Here is a 19,488-nt window from a genome sequence, read left to right as displayed (position 1 = left end):
GAGGGGGAGGAGAACGAGCTGGCAGGTGATAGGTGAATCCAGGTGAGAGGGGGAGGGTAGGGGGGTGGGGGAGAGGGGGAAGTGAGAATGATGTGAGAAGCTGATAGGTGGAAGAGGTAAAGTGCTGAAGAAGATGGAATCTGATAGGAGAGGACAGTAGACCATGGAATATAGGGAAGGAGGTGGGGAACCAGAGCGAGGAAAGTGTGGGTTGTCGGCAGGTCGTGAGGGCAGGGGAGGGGAAAGATGGGTAAAGGGGCCAGGGAGATAAGGGTAAACAAAGGGGGGGTGGGGACAGAGGGGAGTGGTGACAGATTGGTGACAGGGGGATGGAGAGAAATGGCAGATGGAGTTTAATCTGGACAAGTGTGAGGTGTTGCACTTTGGGAGGTCAAATGTGAGAGGAGGGTTTTCAGTAAATGCTAGGACTGACGTACAGAGGGATCTTGGGGTGCAAGTCCATAGCTCCCTGAAAGTGGCAACACAAGTGAACAGGGTGGTGAAGAAGGTGTACAGCATCTTGGCCTTTATCAGTAGGGTGTTGAGTATAAAAGTCGGGAAGTCATGTTGCAGCTGTGTGAAACTTTGGTTAGGCCACATTTGGAGTATTTTGTACAGTTCTGGCTGTAGCATTACAGGAAGGACGTGGAGGTGGTTCAGAAGAGGTTCACCAGGATGTTGCCTGGATTAGAGAGTATTAGCTACAAGCAGAAGTTGAAAAGCTTGGATAGTTTTCTCTGCAGCCTCAGAGGCTGAGGGGAGACCTGATAGAAGTATGAAAAATTATGTGAGGCTTCGATAGGGTAAATAGAGTTTTATTCACCAGGGTGAAAAAGTCAAATCTAGAGGGCACAGCTTTAGAGGTGAGAGGGGGTTTACATGGCAAGCTTTTTACACAGAGAGCGGTGGGTAGCTGGAACGCGCTGCTGGGGAAGTGGTGGAAGCAGATACGACAGCAACATTTAGACAGGCACATGAGCAGGCAGGGAATGCAGTGACATAGACCATGTGCAGGCAGATGGGATTAGTTTAAATTGGCATCACGGTCTGCATGGCTGAAGGGCCTGTTCCTGTACTGTACTGTTCTATGTTCTATAGGACCAAGAGAAGCTTCGAGGATTTCTATAACAGCTGGAGTGGTGCATTAATGCAAAATACCCCATGGCACCTTTTGTAGGAGGGGAGGGAAGTTCTCCCTGGTGTCCTGGCTAATGTTTGTCCTTCAGCCAACTTCACCAAAAGCGATGACCAGGTAGATGATCACATTGCTGCTTTTGGGAGCTTACAGTGGGTATGTTGGATGCTGCATTTCTCTACAGTACAACAGTGACTGCATTTCAAAAAACATGTCATTCTCCGTAAAGGACTCTGAGACATCCTGAAGAGGTGAAAAGAACTGTATAAATGTCTAACATGACTTGTGTTATGTTCTATCCTTAAGGGAATAATTGTCAACATGTTTCTTAAAAGCAAAATTTAACAAATAGGGGGAAATGTGACCATGAAGAGTTGAGTCTGTCGTCCTGTCCTGACTGACCAATCATCTGCTTTCAGCCACACAGCGGGATACGAGACTGACAATCACAATGCCCCAATGTTGTACAGCTGTAGCACGCAGTACAGAATACACACGCACGGGGTCTTCAGAGGGCTTCAGGTGAGTACTGCTGGTTTATATTTCCCCATATGTTTCTGCTCTGTCTTCTGAGAAAGCCAACCAACCCCTTTGCACTTGACCTTGAGAAAGCTGATTGCAGGCAGTGTGAAAGTAGGTTGAACTACAAGACCACTTGTGTACGCAGATGGTTCTAATTTGAGGCTTTCCCAGTGCTTCAGAAGCAGGAGACAAGAGATCCTGTTTTGTATCAACAGATTGAAAAAAAATGTGGATTTGACACTCATTCTATCATCGGCTTGCAAACCAGTCAAGATGGCAGTTGTCTGAAGATTTACAACTATCAACCCAGTCTGCTGGATATTTTTGAGAAACTGGCAGAATAGTTTCAATCAGTACTGATTTTATCTCCACTTGTTGCATTCATTCTAAATATTAATCATTACACTATCTTCTCAGTGAAATCTATCTCTCTGATATATCACAACCACTGATATAACAGGTTATTTATGGTTTCCTCTCTGACAGGGAGACAATGATTAACACCCTGACTGTACAGCACTCTTCTATCTGTGCCATGGTTTTTGTCCATGGAAAATGAAAATGCAAACACATTGACCCCACTGACACTATAGAGTTGCCTTCCACACTCTTCCAAACAGATGGTGTATCAGGCTCTAAGGATAAGAGACAGGGAGGTTATGCACAGCAGGTAATAATTTGTTGTAGTGTTGCATTCTTGTTTAAGAAGGGCTGCCTATTGAAAGACAAAGACTTCTTCTATCCTCACTTACTATTTCAGTTAATTCTCCCTCCTACTTTATGGGCTCCTGTGGAGTGCACATTAATCCAAAAGAGAAGGTTGATGTACAGGACTCTAAAAATTGACAAGATTTCCAATTTACACACAGACACAAGAAACAGGAGCAGGACACAGCACTGCCCGTCTTCTCTGCTATCCAATAAGATCACGGCTGATCTGATCATTAGGCTTAATTCTACTTTCCTATATGATCTCCATAATTTTTGACTCTTATGCAGTTCAAAGAGCTATCCATTTCAGCCTTGGATAGTTCTCTGGAGTAGTGACTTGCAAAGGTTCGCAACCGCCTAAGAGAAGAAATTCCTCCTCACCTACATCTTAAATTGGTAACCCCTTATTCTGAAGCTATGTGCTCTAAATCTAGATTCCCCCTCGAGGGTAAACAGCCTCTCAGTTTCTATCCTATCAAGCCCCATTGGAAACTTATACATATCGTGGAGTCACAGAGAGGTACAGGCCCTTCAGCCCACCAACTTCATGCCAACCATCAAGCCCCTATTTACACTATTTTTTTTATTTGAAATTGAGATCATCTCTTAATCTTCTAAATGACTGAGCTAAATCTGCTCAATTTTGACTGGGCCCTCATACATGGAATCAATCTCTCCAGGATTCCTCCTACCTTGGTTAAGTTCAGGAGTATTGGTGTGGAGAGCTGTGGCTTGAACCTACTGGTTTACTCCAGCATTCTTAGGCAATCCAACACATTTATAAAAAAATTATCTTTTAGGTGACAAGGTTAACATCTAATGCCTGTTCCTAGTTGCCCTTGAGAAGATAATGGGGAGACACCTTCTTAAACGACTGCTGTCCAAGTTTCTCCTGAGGTGTTGTTAAGTTGAGTATTCCAGTGTTTAGACCTAGCAGTAGTGAAATGAATAGAACAATATTTCCAACTTAGCAGATAGTAATGTTCCCAAGGACCTGCTGCCCTTGTCCTCTGAGGTAGTAGAGGTGGCTGGTATAACTTAATTTTTACTTATTATGACACAGAAACGGAACCATTTAGCACATTGGGTTTGAGCATTCAGTCTTATTCCCCTGCATTCTTTCACATACTCAACCCATTCCATCACGGGCACCTCCCTCCCCACCATCAAAAGTATCTACATGGGGTGCTGCTTCAAGAAGGCAACATCCATCATCAAAGATCCCCACCATCCGGGCCGTGCCATCTTCTAGCAGCTACCATCAGGCAGGAGGTACAGAAGCCTGAAGTCCCACACCATCAGGTTCAGGAACAGCTACTTCCCTTCAACCATTCGCTTCTTGAACCAACTGGCAAAACCCTAATCACTACAGTCCAGCAACACTAGGACCATTTTGACAACTTTGCACTACAAATGGACTTTATTTTTGTTCTAATTGTGTTGCCTCTTGTTAAAATTGTGTATAATTTATGTTCAGTTTGTGTTTTTCTTGTGAATATTGTCACTCTAATGCTATGTGCCTGTGATGCTGCTGCAGGTAATATTTTCATTGCACCTGTGCAGACATGTACTTGTTCATATGACAATAAACTCGACTTTGAACAGGGGTAATTTACAGTAACCAAATAACCTAACAGCTTTCCTTTGGATGTGGGAGAGGAGCGAGTGGTCACAGGAGGAACGTGAAAGCTCCACTTACACAGCAGCCGAGGTTAGGTTCAGACCTCGGTCACTGGAGCTCTGAGGCAGCAGCACTACCCGCTGCACTGCTGGAAGAGTTTGCCTAAATTTCAACACGTGAGCACTGGGGTAGCTCAGTGGCACAGCTAGTAGAGCTGCTACCTCACATCTCCAGCGAACTGCGTCCAGTCCTGACCTAGGGTGCTGTCTGTGTGGAGTTTGCATGTTCTCACTGTGAACACACAGATTTCCTTTGGGTGCTTCAGGTTCCTCTCACATCCCAAAGGTGTGCAGGTTGATAAGTTGCCCTTAGTGTGTGGGTAGAATCTAGGGGGTGTTTTTGGGGATGTGGGGAGTATAAAATGGGACTAATGTAGGATTAGTGTAAATGGGTGCAAGGTAGTCGGTGTGACCCACAGAGCCCTCCATTTCTCTCTCATTCATGTGTCTATCTAAGAGTCTCTTAAATGTCCCTAATGTATCTGCCCCCACCACCTCTGCCGGCAGTGCGTTCCACGCACCCACCATTCTCTGTGTAAAAAACTTACCTCTGACATCCCCCTTATACCTTCCCCCAATCACCTTCAAATTATGCACCCCCCCCCCCGTGTTAGCCATTTTTGCCCTGGGAAAAAGTCTCTGACTGTCCACTCGATCGATGCCTCTTATCATCTTGTAAAACCTCTATAAAATCACCTCTCATCCTCCTTCTCTCCAAAGAGAAAAGCCCTAGCTCGCCAATCCAGGCAGCATCCTGGTAAATTTCCTCTGCACCCTCTCTAAAGCTTCCACACCCTTCTGATTATGAGGTGACCAGAACTGAACACAATACTCCAAGTGTGGCCTAACCAGAGTTTTATAGAGCTGCAATATTACCTCACGGCTCTTGAACTCAATTCCCCAACTAATGAAGGCCAACACACCATACGCCTTCTTAATAACCCTATCGACCTGCATGGCAACATTGAGGTAATTGTATTGGTATTGGTTTATTATTGTCACTTCTACCGAGGTACAGTGAAAAGCTTGTCTTGCAAACCGATCATACAGGTCAATTCATTACACAGTGCAGTTACATTGAGTTAGTACAGAGTGCATTGAAGTAGTACAGGTAAAAACAATAACAGTACAGAGTAAAGTGTCACAGCTGCAGAGAAAGTGCAGTGCAATAAGGTGCAAGGTCACAACAAGGTAGATCGTGAGGTCATAGTCCATCTCAGAGGGATCTATGGACGTGGACTCCAAGAACCCTCTGTTCCTCCACACTGCTAAGAGTCCTGCCATTAACCTTGTATTCTGCCTTCAAATTCGATCTTCCAAAGTGTATCACTTCAGACTTTTCTGGGTTGAACTCCATCTGCCACTTCTCAGCCCAGCTCTGTATCCTATCAATGTCCTGTTGTAAGCTACAGCAACCTTCTGCACTATCCACAACACCACCAACCTTCATGTCATCTGCAAACTTACTAACCCACCCTTCCACATCCTCATCCAAGTCATTTATAAAAATCACAAACAGCAGAGATCCCAGAACAGATCCCTGCAGAACACCATTGGTCACCGACCTCCAGACAGAATATGCTCCATCTACAACCACCCTCTGCCTTCTATGGGTGATCCAATTCTGAATTCACACAGCCAAGTTTCTCATTAAAGTAGATACACTTCAGCCCATCCAACTGACTGCAACTTTGCCCTTTCAGCTGCCTATCCTTCCTCACAGTCTTTCTACATGCTGTATCTACTTGTACGCTAAATACACCAACCTCTGACCTATCACTCAGGTTCTCATCCCCCTGCAAAACTAGTTTAAACCCTCCACAACAGCTCTAGCAAACCTGCCCGCAAGAATATTGGTCCGCCTCCAGTTCAAGTGTAACCCATCCCTTTTGTACAGGTCGTACCTTCCCCAGATGAGATCTCAATGATCCACAAATCTGAAACCCTGCCCCCTGCACCAACTCCTCAGCCACTCATTCATTTGCCAAATCAAACTATTCTTATCCACACTGGCACGTGGCACAGGCAGCAATCCAGAGATTACTACCCTTAAGGTCCTGCTTTTCAGCTTCCTACCTAGCTCCGTATATTCCCTCTTCAGGATCTCATCTCTTTTCCTACCAATATGTACCACGACCTCTGGCTGTTCTCCTGCCCCCTTCAGAATGCTGTGGACCTGATCTGAGACATCCCTGATCCTGGCACCCGGGAGGCAACATCCCATATCACTCTCAATCGAGCAGTAAAACCATGTAGTTTAAGCCTTCCTCAGAAGGGCTTGACTTTTGTTTGATTTGGTCAAACTTTGACACGGGAGTGGAGGGATTGAACCCCTGGTTTTAGCTAATTAAGTAACTGAAACACTTGTTACACTTCACTTTTCATTTAAGGCATTGCAATTGTCACAGAGGGATTTCAGATAATTACAGGAGGAAAGAGGGATTAAAAAACTGCAAGTAAAGTCAAAGTCGAGTTTATTCAAATATACGCCGCTACTTGTAAAGCCAGAGAGATGAGCTGTAATTTGTGGAGAGACCAGGATGGCTGGGATTATTCTGTTGGGAGCAAAGAATGCTAGGAGGAGATTTAACAGAGGTGTCTATTAAAATTGTGATTGATTTTGATGGAATAGATTAGGAGCAAGATCAGTTTTAATTGCCAGAACTGTCAATCAGAGAAGTATCGATGAGCAAAAGTTTTACATTTTGACTTATTTTGTTCTGAGGTGCAGGGTCTGAAAGGATAGTGGAAGTAGATTCCAAAGCAACTTCCAAAAGGGCATTGGAAAAATGTTGGAAAAGGAGGGGGAACAAAAAACAGTAGGGTTATGGGGAATAAGCAGGTTTATTGGACACGAACATACACAGGTGTGCTAGGTCAAATAGTGTCCTCTCCTCTGTGCTGTGAGAAGGAGTCAGTGATAGCCACACTGACAGTTTATACCAACCGTGGTAGACTGGGGAACTGCTCAGTGTTTTGGAACTGCATCGTAATTTATGACTGTGCAACATTATATCATTATTGCTTTTGATACCAAGAATGGATTAAGACCAAAGAGGAGGTGATAGGTCATGCAGTGTCAATGTAATTTGCCGCATTTTTATTGTTTCAGGATGTTCGGAGAGTCCCAGGTGTGGCTCCCACCATTGTCAGAGCGAACACAGAAGCCAATGAGAAACGCCCCTTCATGTGTCCGTACCCCGGATGTAACAAACGTTACTTCAAGCTCTCCCACCTGCAGATGCACAGCAGAAAGCACACAGGTAAGTGCAGCATGGCTTTAGCTCATTGGGGTGTCTCCTGTAACTCAGCAACAGTGAATAACTCGTTGCATGTGCCAAATTCACCAAATATCTTGGCCAGGCTCAGGAATTCCCCAAAAAACTGCAAGTAAAATCAAAGTCGAGTTTATTCAAATATACACCGCTACTTGTAAACCGCTACCAGCATGTATAGAAAACGATGGAGCTGCCTTGGCGTGGATCTTGGTTATGCACCACTTAAACTGGTTTTAAAACCACGATAGGGATTGCATATGTGTATCCGCTGTCTATACTACACTCCTTTTGCAGGGTCCAGCAGCTCAACATCTCAGTCATTCTTCTCTAATGGTACAGCTTTGGTTTTCTGGGATTGAATAATGAAGCTCAGCCCGTTCCCATCTTGCACACCACCAGTTGCTGCCTGGAGAAGAATTTCCTGACATCAGGCTGAATTTTCTTTTGAACCTGTCCATGCTCACTGTGTTACTTAAAGAAGTGTTCAATGTTTACCTTTCTGTGTCAGCTCATATAGATTGGAGTCATCTCTCCATTGCTTTCCTTGGAAGTCTCTCCCATTCCCGCTCATGAACTCATCCTCTAGCATATCGCTGGTCCAAGGACTCATTGGTGTGTTGATTTGATGACTGCCCTGCTTGGTTAAATTGTCTTAGATGCAGGAAAAGAAATAGATTTGAAGGATCCTCAGTCAATTGAAGAGAAGAAAGGACTCTCCCTGGTCAATGGCCAACCCTCAATCAACTGCCCTTCAGAGAAAATACCACTGGGTTCTCATTAAATTGTGCAAATAAACTGGTGTGTTACATTACACCAGTATTTCTTTGGATTTGAGATATTCTGAGGATGTGAAGTGCTACATTAATGCTTTTCCTTTTGGACTGAAAGACCCAATCAGACCAAGGCACAGTTCTGTTTGAGCATGACCTCCTCTGTTCAGGGTGCAGAGGTCTTGTTTCGTTGAATGCACTTTCACATTGATTGAACAAATTGAGCAGCAATTCTTTCAAAATCATCATCTCTTTCAACATTATCCTTATTTCAACATCATTCACATGGTAGTTAGAATCATAGAATCGTTACAGCTCAGAGGAGGCTGTACAGCCCATTGAACCTATGCTGGCTCTTAGTAAAGCAATCCATTGACCTAAAAAATAGAAAATACTGCTCATTAATGTTTTTGTTCCATATCCATTAGTCTGTGTTAAGTTTGATCTCCTTTCCATTTATATACTCTGCCTGGTCCATTTAGAAATTCCCAGGCTCCGTCCTAAAGTAACGACATCTACAAATTTTACTGGTTTAAGTTGCAAACTCGAAACAGTAGGGATCCCTTAAAACAGTTCTTGGCTCTCCACTCAGCATTCTCCTCCACTCCCCACCCTCCCACACACTGGATGCAATTTATAACAGTTGTTTAGGGAAGCACTCCTGAAAATCAGAATCAGATTTTGATGAATACAGCATCCTGAGGACAAGGTGACATCAAAAACAACTCCATCTTCTATTCTTGGACTATTATCCCAGTTATAATTCAATTCTTTCCAGGTAGAATCTGTTAGGGGTAATGCAATAAATATCTGAATGAGTGACAAAGATGGGGGTGAGTTATGGTTGCCTCCTGAATAAAGGTATTTATCCAGAATTGCTTCCACCATATGGGGGATTTGGGACATATTACCTTGAAATCCAAATTTCCTATTTGAAACTTAGCCAAATGTCTAAAAACTTATGGCCATTAATGGTTTAAATGCCTGCCAATTATAAAATCCCTAACTTCTAAACCCCAAAGGAAGTCTAATTTATTATATTGTATGACTGGCCAAGATTTGTCCTTTATGTACTCAGTTCAGGAAGATTGTTAACCAATATAATAGACTTTTTTTGAATGGTAGAGCACTCTCTTGACTTGAGCTACAACTTAAATCTAATATCATAATCATACAAAAAAAAGAGAAAGATCGTCTTGTCAAGTTGAGCAACATTTTCCCAATGAGAGTCTTGATAATAAATACTGGCAAGAATAGGAGAACGTTGTCAGTAACAGGAAATAAGAACTCCAGTGGGAAACGCAAGCGGAATAAGCTTGCTGACAAGCTGCAGATATTACATTTATCGATTTAAAAAAAATAACTCTAGGGCAGGTTGCTTCAGTGTGTAACCCTTGTGCTTTGAACTTGCATAATGGAGGGATTTTTCTGTGCACACTGCATAATAAAATCATAAACACATTTATAAAGAACATATTTATAGTTTGATCATATACAACCCAGGTTAAAAACATTCCCTGTGTGATTTATGATGTAAATGGCTCAAGTATGTTCTGGCTTTGCAAAACCACTTAAAATGCATCTTTCCTTTGTATACGTATATGTTAGTTGCACTTATGAATTTGCATACATAGGCTAGATGTACAAGCAAATATGTATAGATGTGGAATTTGCATACATTCTTCTCCAAAAGAGATTATGATTATAACCTCCTGTGACTGTATTAATCTGTGGTCATGAATCAGAATTTGGTAAAGCCAAGTGTCTTAAACTGGCCATACATTAGTTGAAACAGCTATCCATATATATTAAAACAATGGCAAATTCTCATGTCCAAGATTAAAGAGGAATCTCCAGACCAAGAACCACATGAAAGCTTCAAATAGGTCAACATCTTAAAAGAATGACTAACAAGTCAGAAATCACCAATTAGGCTGCACAAGAATCCAGCTAATATTCCGCAACAGTTGGGTTGGATGTAAAACTATTCAGCATACTGATCTAAGAGATCAGAAACTTTAGTTACCACTAAGTTAGAGGTCTGTAAATCAAATGGGTACATTTGACAATATTATTCCAAGACAAAATGGACATGATTGGGTAATTCCACTATCGATGAACCTGCTTACCATGTTGCTGTATTTAGCCAAGATTAGATTGAAGCACGTTATTCGTGTATATCTACACTTCACTCCCTGCCTTTCTGGAGAACTTACCTGGTTTTATTGGGAGACGTTGCTGTAGATCCTTTCATTAGTTTGTTTCCTCTGCTTTTTAAGTGGATTTATTCTTTAAGTAAATTGAGTTTGTCAACTCGTCAAAATCCAGGTATGTGCCCTGCCCCACATCTAACTCATTTGTTGACACAGTGTTGTCAATGAGCTTTCTCTTTTGAGTAGAGTCTAAAAGGAGATCTGACCAAATGGTTCTAAGTTATAAAGAAATTCAGTAGGGAAATTATTGAGGTGGACCTTCTACTGCTTTGAGATTGGTTTCAAGGTAGCTCCTGGCTCATTCTTCCACTGGGAACTTATCTCCCAGCACATGAGCAAGGTGGAATGCAGGGTGGGGGCTATCTCAGTGCACACCATGGTCGCACTCACAGAATGGTTTCGACAGCCATTGTGGCTAGGCTCCCAGGTTTATAAGCTGTTAAAACTATCACTGTTCTTAGGGACACTATTCAGTTACATATAATCTGTTAAAATGTTAAAAATATTACACCTTTCAAACATTTAACACAAAAATTCATTTGCACACTAATAGACAATGAAAAACATAGAAAATAACAAATAACTAATAGAAGAAACTCCAGTTACCTTTTCCCCGTCAGCTGGTTTCTCCCATTCATTCATATGGAGGCTGTAATCTTTGTTCCAGGTTTAATCTGGAGGGCAGATGTTCAGGTCTGTGAGCTGGAGAGGCTGTGGAAATTTGTAATGGCCAATTGGACTCACAAGAATGCAAGAAAACAGGAGCAGGAGTAGGCTACCTGATCCCTTAAGCCTGCTCCACCCTCCGGTAGCATCATGGCTGATTTGCACCAAGCCTTAACTTCCTTTCTGCGCCAGTGTTCCACAGTCCTCAATTCACTGATCTTTCAACGATGTATCTACCACCTCTTTAAATGCATCCAATGATCTAGTCTCCTCAACCCTTCCAGGTAGGAAATTCCAGAGATTTACCAGAAGAAATTCCTATGCAGCTCAGTTTTAAATGACCACCCCTGCTCTTGAAACTATATCAAGGAAATATCTCAACATCTTTCCTGTGATGCCCCCTCAGGATCTTATACATTCCAATAAGATCACTCCTCGAAATTTAAAAGAATACACTTCTAACAAGTGTAGCTGTGATAAAGCAACCTTCTCATCTTTGGGTTTAGCTCAGTTAACCACTTCTTGACCGGCTCCATTTCTTAAATAAAGGGACCACAACAGTATGCAGTATTCAGGGTGTCATTTCACCATTGTAACAATCTTTAAAATCCAACCCCCTTACAATAAATATAAATACGGAATCAATGAGGAGTCTGCCTGTGCACTGCAAGGCTTGAGACAGAGTAGAAGATGCTGCCACTCACATGTATCTAAGCTGACACTAGAATTTGGTGCTTCCACTGGGACATCCCAGTGCTGGGGCTGTGATGTGAGCTATTATGTACTCTTGTTGATCAGAAATCACAGACTTAAAATCGTCAGCAAGAAATCAAAGGGAGAGTCATAGATCATGGAAACAGGCCCTTCAGCCCAACTTGTCCATGCCTTCTTGAGCTAGTCCCATTTGCCCGCATTTGGCCCATATCCCTCTAAACCTTTCTCATCCATGTACCTGTCCAAACATCTTTTAAACATTGTAATTGTACCCGCCTCTACCACTTCCTCTGGCAGGTCTTTTGATATATCCACCTCACCCTCTGTGTGAAAAACCTGCCCCTCAGGTCCCCTTTAAATCTTTCCTCTCTCACCTTAAACCTATGCCCTGTCGTTTTAGACATCAGAGCTGTTTTTAAACAAGGGTTTCCCTCTTGGATATAGAATCTGTAAGATATTTGATAGTAAATTTGAACAAAATGTGCTGTCAAGAGAGATTGATTTGAGAAGTTTTACACTTTAGCTGCTGTGTGATCTTCCAGTGTAATTGGTCCCTCACTCCTGTCTATCCACTGTTGTGTAATCAGCAAAATGTTTCACCATCCACTCAGAAGGTTTGGACCCGACCAGTTCCAGAAAGTGATGATTTTATGGGAATGTTTTTCCACACGTTGTTGGCATTTCCTCTTGAAGCTGTCAGAATTGCATTCCACTCCTGAGTTATTGGTGACTTTTGACCATTCTCAAGCCAATGTTTATTTTTAATTTTAACTGTGAAGGACGATTGGTCCTCCTTCTTTGCAAAAAAATGTTTTCATTTTTCTCTTTTTTTAAAAACAGAAAATAATCATACAAATAGAATAGTTGGGGTGATGCGATGCCCTGCTTGCTCCAAGGTTAAAGTTCTTGATGTTTTTGAAGGTTCTGTCTTTTGTAGAGCGTGTGAATCCTCCGATTGTTAGCATTATTCCGAAGTTATCACAAAAAAAAGTATCTCATTAAGACTGCTGTCATGGGTACTGTTGAAATATGAAAAAGGTTATATAATAAAACATTTTATTTGTAGGCATTGCCTTTTGCAATATTTAATGACAAGCCAAATTGGGGAAAATACTATTGGTCAGTGAGAATGTAACTAGAGGACATTAACTTAAGAAGCAAGAGAGAGATTAGAGAATTGTTTTAACAAAAGAAATTTTCAGATCACGACATGAATTTTAAGAAACAAAAGATTGATTCAAAATCTATCTTTTATTTCTAAAGCAGCTTAATATTTGAAAGAGAAATATATTAACAGTGAGCAGAAAAAACAGAGAAAGCAAGTGATCTCAGTTGATTTTTATTCCACAGAGCTAGAACAGGCATGAGGGGTAAACGTTCCTTTTTGTTCCATGATTTTGAATCAAAATTTTGGCACCACTATTTGCTTTCAGGAAATCCATTGGAATTTTACTGTGAGATGGAAGTTCATGATGAAAATCTAGGATAAATATGCATCTTAAGCAGTTCCAAAGGAAATTTGATATCCTTCCAGTGGCTTTGGCTATGGAACAGAATATTATTTCTATATTAGTCGCATGAGTGGGACAAGTGTCACACACAGATTGACAATTGTTCTTCCTTTTTTTTGAACCTCAAGGCCTTAGCCCTGACTCTGTAGCCGTGCACAAGCCTTGTTTCAAGGTCACTGGTAGAGGAGATAAGCATAAACTGAGCTTGGTGTGGCTGCAAAACTGATCAAAAATATAAACGTATCCAGCAAATGATGAAAGAATGTGTATAGTTCTGGGACAAGTTTAAAGACATGAATAATATTTGAATGATAACACAAAATGTGATAAAAATTCCCCTTGGATCCACTTCAGGAACAGTGGAATGAATCCACATCTGATCCATTGAGATCATTTCCACGAGGTCAGATTACCACACCTCCCAGCACAGAGTGACCTGCATCTGACTCCCACTGCTTCAGTCCGATGTGGCCTATTAAAGTCCCAAAATGAAAGCACAGGAAGCACATGTACTCATCCAACCAGAAACTGCACCTCTGCTTGATGAGACTTTCTTGTTTTTGGGCAGTTCCAAGAGATTGAGGGTGACCTGGTTTGGTGGGTTCTGAGGTGGCTGATGAAGTCAGTGTTGGAACTGCCACAGATGGGGCAGGAGGTGCCCTCAAGGGGGTAGGTGTGGGTTTTGTGAGGTGGTGCACTCCTTTCTCCAGTGCATAGTCTCGGGATTCTCTATACTATCCCAAAGGCTTCTTCTCTGCTTTGAGTTGTCATGGACCAGATATTCCCAGAGATGGTACATTTCCCTATGAAGGCTACTTTGAACATACTTTACCAACATCTGGGAATGTTAATAAGGGGGTTAACACCTACTTTACCCCTCTCCATGTTACTTTGCCCTAAGTCACTCAATGCCATTACTGACCACACAGAATCCAAGTAAGACCATAAGACCATAGGATATAGGAGCAGAATTAGGCCATTTGGCCCATCAAGTTTTTTCTGCCATTCAATCATGGCTGATTTTTTTCAACCCCATTCTCCCGCCTTCTCCCTGTAACCTCCCCTAACCCTCTTACCAGTCAAGAACCTATCAATCTCTGCCTTAAATACACCCAATGACTTGACCTCCACAGCCCTCTGTGACAATGACTTCCACAGATTCACCACCCGCTGGCTGAAGAAATTCCTCCTCATCTCAGTTGTAAAGCGACATCCCTTTATTCTGAGGCTGTGCCCTCAAATCCCAGACTCTCCCACTACTGGAACCATCCTCTCCACATCCACTCCATCCAGGCCTTTCAGTATCCAATAGGTTTCAATGAGATCCCCCCCTCATCCTTCTGAACTCCAATGAGTACAGGCCCAGAGACATCAAACACTCCTCATATGTTAAGCCTTTCATTCCTGGGATCATTCTTGTGAACCTCCTCTGGACCGTCTCCTGCGCTAGCACATCTTTACTTAGATACGGGGCCTAAAATTGATCACAAGTACAGCAAGTAATCAGGATGGTAAGTGGAATAATGGCCTTCATTGCAAAGGGGATGGAATACAAAAGTAAATTCTTGTTACAATTGTTCAGGACTTTGGTAAGACCACATCTGGAATACTGGGTACAGTTTTGGTCTCGTTATTTCAGGAAGGATATATTTGCCTTGGAGGCAGTGCAGAAAACATTTACTAGATTGATTCCAGGTATGAGGGGATTATTTTACAAGGAAAGGTAAAGCAGATCGGGCTCATACTTTTGAGAATTTAGAAGAATGAGAGATGATCTTATTGCAAAGTATAAGATCCAGAGGAAAGTTCACAGGGATAAAGCTGAGAGGAAGATTCGACACATGGAGGAATCTACATCTAGAGGGGACATAGCTTCAGGTTAAGGGATTGGTCATTTAACTCTGAAATGAACAGGAAGTTTTTTTTCTCAGTGAACCTTTATAAATGTCTAACCCAGACTGCTGTGGAAACTGAGTCATTAAGTATATTTAAAGCTGAGATAGATTTTAAGATGTTAAGGAATCAATGGGCGAGGTGTTGGTAGGGGCATTTAAAAGACTACGATTGGGTCATTTAAAAGACTACTAGATAGGCACATGGATGAAAGAAAAATAGAGGGTTATGGGAGGTGAAGTAGAGAGGGGGCTAGATTGAATGGGGATAAGGTTTATGTGGGTTGGCACAACATCATGGGCTGAAGGGCCTGTACTGTGCTGTACTGTTCTATGTTCTATGTGATGCCAAGATAAGATCCTATTTGCATGCTGCCATGTTCAGAAGGAACATATTACAGTCATGAAGATTAGCAAGGTGCACGATTGTGGAGATGGTTGAAGTCTTTCCACCTGACCCCATATTAAGGGGTCCAACCACTGCTCTCCCCCCACAACAAAGGACTCTATCACCTCCCTGGAGTCCACCTTTATGGACCCGTTCTCAAAGCCCCTCCCATATGTTTGCCTCTCTCAATAGCAGTTCCTCTAAATCTTACCCCCCCCACCCCCGCATCCCCCAACCAACTCCCCACCCTCCTCTTGAAGGGAGAGAAACTCACTTTGAACAGACCCGGGACAGTTGTGAGCGAGCACCAAGAGCTGTTGAAACGGGAGGGCAATTTGTCATTCGAAGCAAAATCCTTCTGCAGGATTGTAGAAATGGATGGGACTGCAGTTTTAGTTAAAATTCCATAGGATTGTCAGATGATGTCTTCAGAGATGCAGTGGGACCAAACAAAATAGAAATAAATCCTCCACAAAGATCCCATAGACGTTTTCTTTGAAGCAGCTATTGTGAATCGGAGTGTTTGCAGATGATGGCAGCATTTGGATGTGCTTACTTCCTCTTTTTTGGATGAGGCCAACACACATCTGTTTCTTAAAATGTTGTCATCCTATTTCATACCCCTTTTGCACTGGGTCCATATCAAAATATAAATCAGAAGCAAAGTGCCAATAGGAAAATGGAAACTTTATGAAGTTAACAACAGGGAAAGGCCAATAAGCCCATCAAGCCACTCAACTAGATCACGGCCAATCTATATTCAGGCCCATCTATTCTCTGCATCTCTTGGTACGTCTCATCCAACAAGAAACTTGTGGTTAATTTATTTTTACTGGAAGATTATTTAAAGAGTACCACCTGATCCCCATGTTAAAAGTCATCCCACCTGGGTTTATGAAAGCTTTTCTTTTTGGACTCTGCTTTAGTGAAATTGACCTACAATTGACATTTGGTTGCTGCAAAAACACATCAGAAAGAGCTGAACCTTGAAGGCAATGCTGTCAGGGGCTGAAGACAGCAGTGAGCACATGTCAGGTTGTCTTGAGATATTGCATACGATAGCCAAGCATAACATCTGACACAGCCTAAGCCAGATGTTTTAAAACATGAACACTTAAATAATACTTAAAAAAAAGGACATACATTATCTTCCAAGTTTTAATTCAATCCATAACCTTTTTACTTCATTCTGATATCTAAAACATATGGCTTTACTAAAATGTTGGAGAATCAAAGATACGTATTAATTCAAACCGTTTTAATTGCAGGAACATTTCTTGAGCATTAACTTTCCTTTTAACAAAGACTTTATTTTTTTGTTGCCGCATTGTACCACCAGAATTTGTTTTAATATGTCAAAGACTAACTCGACCCCCAGAGATTAGTTCCTGCAAAGAGCTACAATTCCTGGAGGAGGTTCTGTGGTCAGAGTGTAATTGACCATTTTCAGCACCAGTGGCAGTTTCAGTAGACAACATGATATCAATTAAGCTGAAGCGACACTGAAATGTTGCACGAACCCCCAAGCCCCTGCTACTTTCCCCGGTTGCATGTGGCTACGATTTTGCGTGTTTTTACAATCAAACAAATGCAACCATTTAACTCTTAACACACCGCCAGGAGGACACAAGGAGTAGGTAAGGTGACCAGCAGAGATAGCCTCAAGGAGAAGGTAGATGGGAGCAAGAGGGAGAATAAAGCAATATTAATAGGCCGAGTGAACAATGGGAGGAGGCCACATTGACATAGATCACTTCAGTTGAACTTCATGGGCTGTAAATTATCTAAACGTGCAGATGAAAAAAAAAGTAAGGCAGCTTGGGGTATACTCTATTCTGATTTATATATTAACTTTCGTGACTTCAGGATGTCTTAAAACATTTTGCTACGAATGAGGGACCTTTGAAGTGCGGCTTCTGCTGTAATGTATGAAACGTAGTGGCCAATGTTTAGGCCGCATCTGGAGTATTGCATTCAGTTCTGGTCGCCCCATTATAGGAAGGATGTGGAGGCTATTATAGGAAGGAGAGGGTGCAGAAGAGGTTCACCGGGATGCTTCCTGGATAAGAGGGCAGGTGCTATAAGGAGAGGTTGGACAAACTAGGGTTGTTTTCTCTGGAGCAGCAGAGGCAGAGGGGAGACCTAATAGAGGTTTCTAAAATTATGAGAGGCATAGATAGAATAGACAGCCGGTATCTTTTTCTCAGGGTCAAAATGTCTCATTTAAGGTGGGAGGGAGATAGTTCAAAGGAGATGTGCGGGGCAAGTTTTTATTTACACACAGAGTGGTGGGTACCTGGAACGCACTGCCAGGGGTGGTGGTGGAGCATTCAAGGGGCTCTTAGATACGGACGAGTTTGTAGAGAATGGAGAGATATGGACCAGATGCAGGCAGAAGGGATTAGGTGTCATTAGCTTAATTAGATCGGCACAACATCGTGGGCTGAAGGGCCTGTTCTGCTATACTGTTCTATGCTTTCTGTTAAATGCATGCACAGTAAGAACCCACATATAGCAATGAAAGCAGTGATTAGACCTTTCAGTCCTAATAGTGGTTAAGCACTGGCCTGGCTGAGACAATAACTTGCCTGCTCTTCTTCACAATATCTTCATGTAACTTTTCAAATCTAGCTACTCAATGGTCCATCCAAAATATTGCCCTCCAACAGTATAGACCCCTTCACACTACAGTGGAATACCAGATCTCTAGAGCCAGTATTGATCTGCCTTGGGGTTAATTCTACTAACAACTAAACTACACCTAGTACATTATGGCTATCATACGTCAGTATTGGAAATGCATTAACAAGTGCTGCTTCCTGCAAGGCTAATGTGAATATTAGTCGTATTAGAACTAATGGATGTATTAGTGATGAATATTATAAATGATTGTTCTCATGTGTTTGCAAGCATTCCAAGCTTCCAATGCTATCTAATGATACTGAGAACATTTTCAGAAAGAGCTTAGTTTTATCTTTCCATGTTAAAATCAACATTAATGACTTGATCATCTGCCCCTCTAAATGACAGCAAATTTAAGTTCCTGTTCATACCCTGCTACGCACTTCTGTCCTGTTATAATTCCTGCATGGCTTCATCCTTTCCCAAACTCCAGTAATCTGGCATCAGATTGTTCAGAAATCCTGATAATCCAGGCATCTGGCTACACGCCCCACTTGCACTCTGGACGCCTGGTATTAATCCAGAAAGTGGGCTGGGGGTTCAAGGTGAAGCGAGGTGTGAGAACAGAGTAGACCTGGAGCAACACACAGAGGGTCAGGCAGCATCTATGGAGGGAAATGGACAGTCAATGTTTCACATTGAGACCCTTCATCTGGACTGCAGAGCAGACCTGCATCCAGACTGTGCGACAAGGGGTGGCTAGAACTGGGACTGGAGTCCAGAACACTGGGGGTCAGAAACGTGTCCGAACTCAAGGTATGGAGTGCTTGTATATTCCCCACTCCCTTTCAACTCGCTGGTTCACTGGAGAATTTATCATACCACTGTGTAACATGTACAACAAGTGAAATAGAAGTGTGTTTGGGTGTTAATAGGAGTAACATCCAATAGTTTGGAAAATCTGCTGGCTTGACATCACCAAAAGCACCCAAGGGTGTCAGATTATTGGAGTTTTACTTGTCGATAGTCTAAAACCTGTGAATACAACCCCGGCCATTTGCTCATCGTTCGTTCATCGCCCAGTTCAGCAGTCCGTGCTCTTAGCTGCCAAACACAATCCCTGCATTGTCCTCTCTCACCACAACCCTCCTCCTCATTTAAGACCCTGCTTAAAATCTTTCTCTTTGACCGAGCATTTGCTCTTCTGTCCTAACATCTCCTTCCATGTGGCTCAGTGGTCATTTTAGAGTCATAGAGTCACCGCATCACAGAATGAGGTCTTTCAGCCCATCTACTTTGTGCTGGCTTTTTATAAAGCCATCCACTCAGTTGTATTCTCCTATTCCTCCCCCTTCACCATTCATTTACTTCATTTACTGCCCTTCA

At 42.4% G+C, this 19,488-nt stretch overlaps 1 protein-coding gene across 4 annotated transcripts in view; it reads left to right on the top strand.

Moving 5' to 3' along the window:
• LOC127577660 (Wilms tumor protein homolog) overlaps positions 1-19,488 on the top strand; it is an 83,567-nt gene that overhangs the window by 47,373 nt on the left and 16,706 nt on the right. For all 4 annotated transcript variants that reach the window (XM_052029033.1, XM_052029034.1, XM_052029036.1 and 1 more), the window contains exons 4-5: positions 1,555-1,657; positions 7,161-7,311. In XM_052029033.1, coding sequence (XP_051884993.1) covers positions 1,555-1,657; positions 7,161-7,311 — 254 coding nt within the window. The remainder of the gene's footprint in view (positions 1-1,554; positions 1,658-7,160; positions 7,312-19,488) is intronic.

Source organism: Pristis pectinata, chromosome 14, assembly GCF_009764475.1.
Source record: "Pristis pectinata isolate sPriPec2 chromosome 14, sPriPec2.1.pri, whole genome shotgun sequence".
Taxonomy (NCBI): Eukaryota; Metazoa; Chordata; class Chondrichthyes; order Rhinopristiformes; family Pristidae; genus Pristis; species Pristis pectinata.
This window is presented reverse-complemented; position numbering and strand designations above follow the sequence as displayed.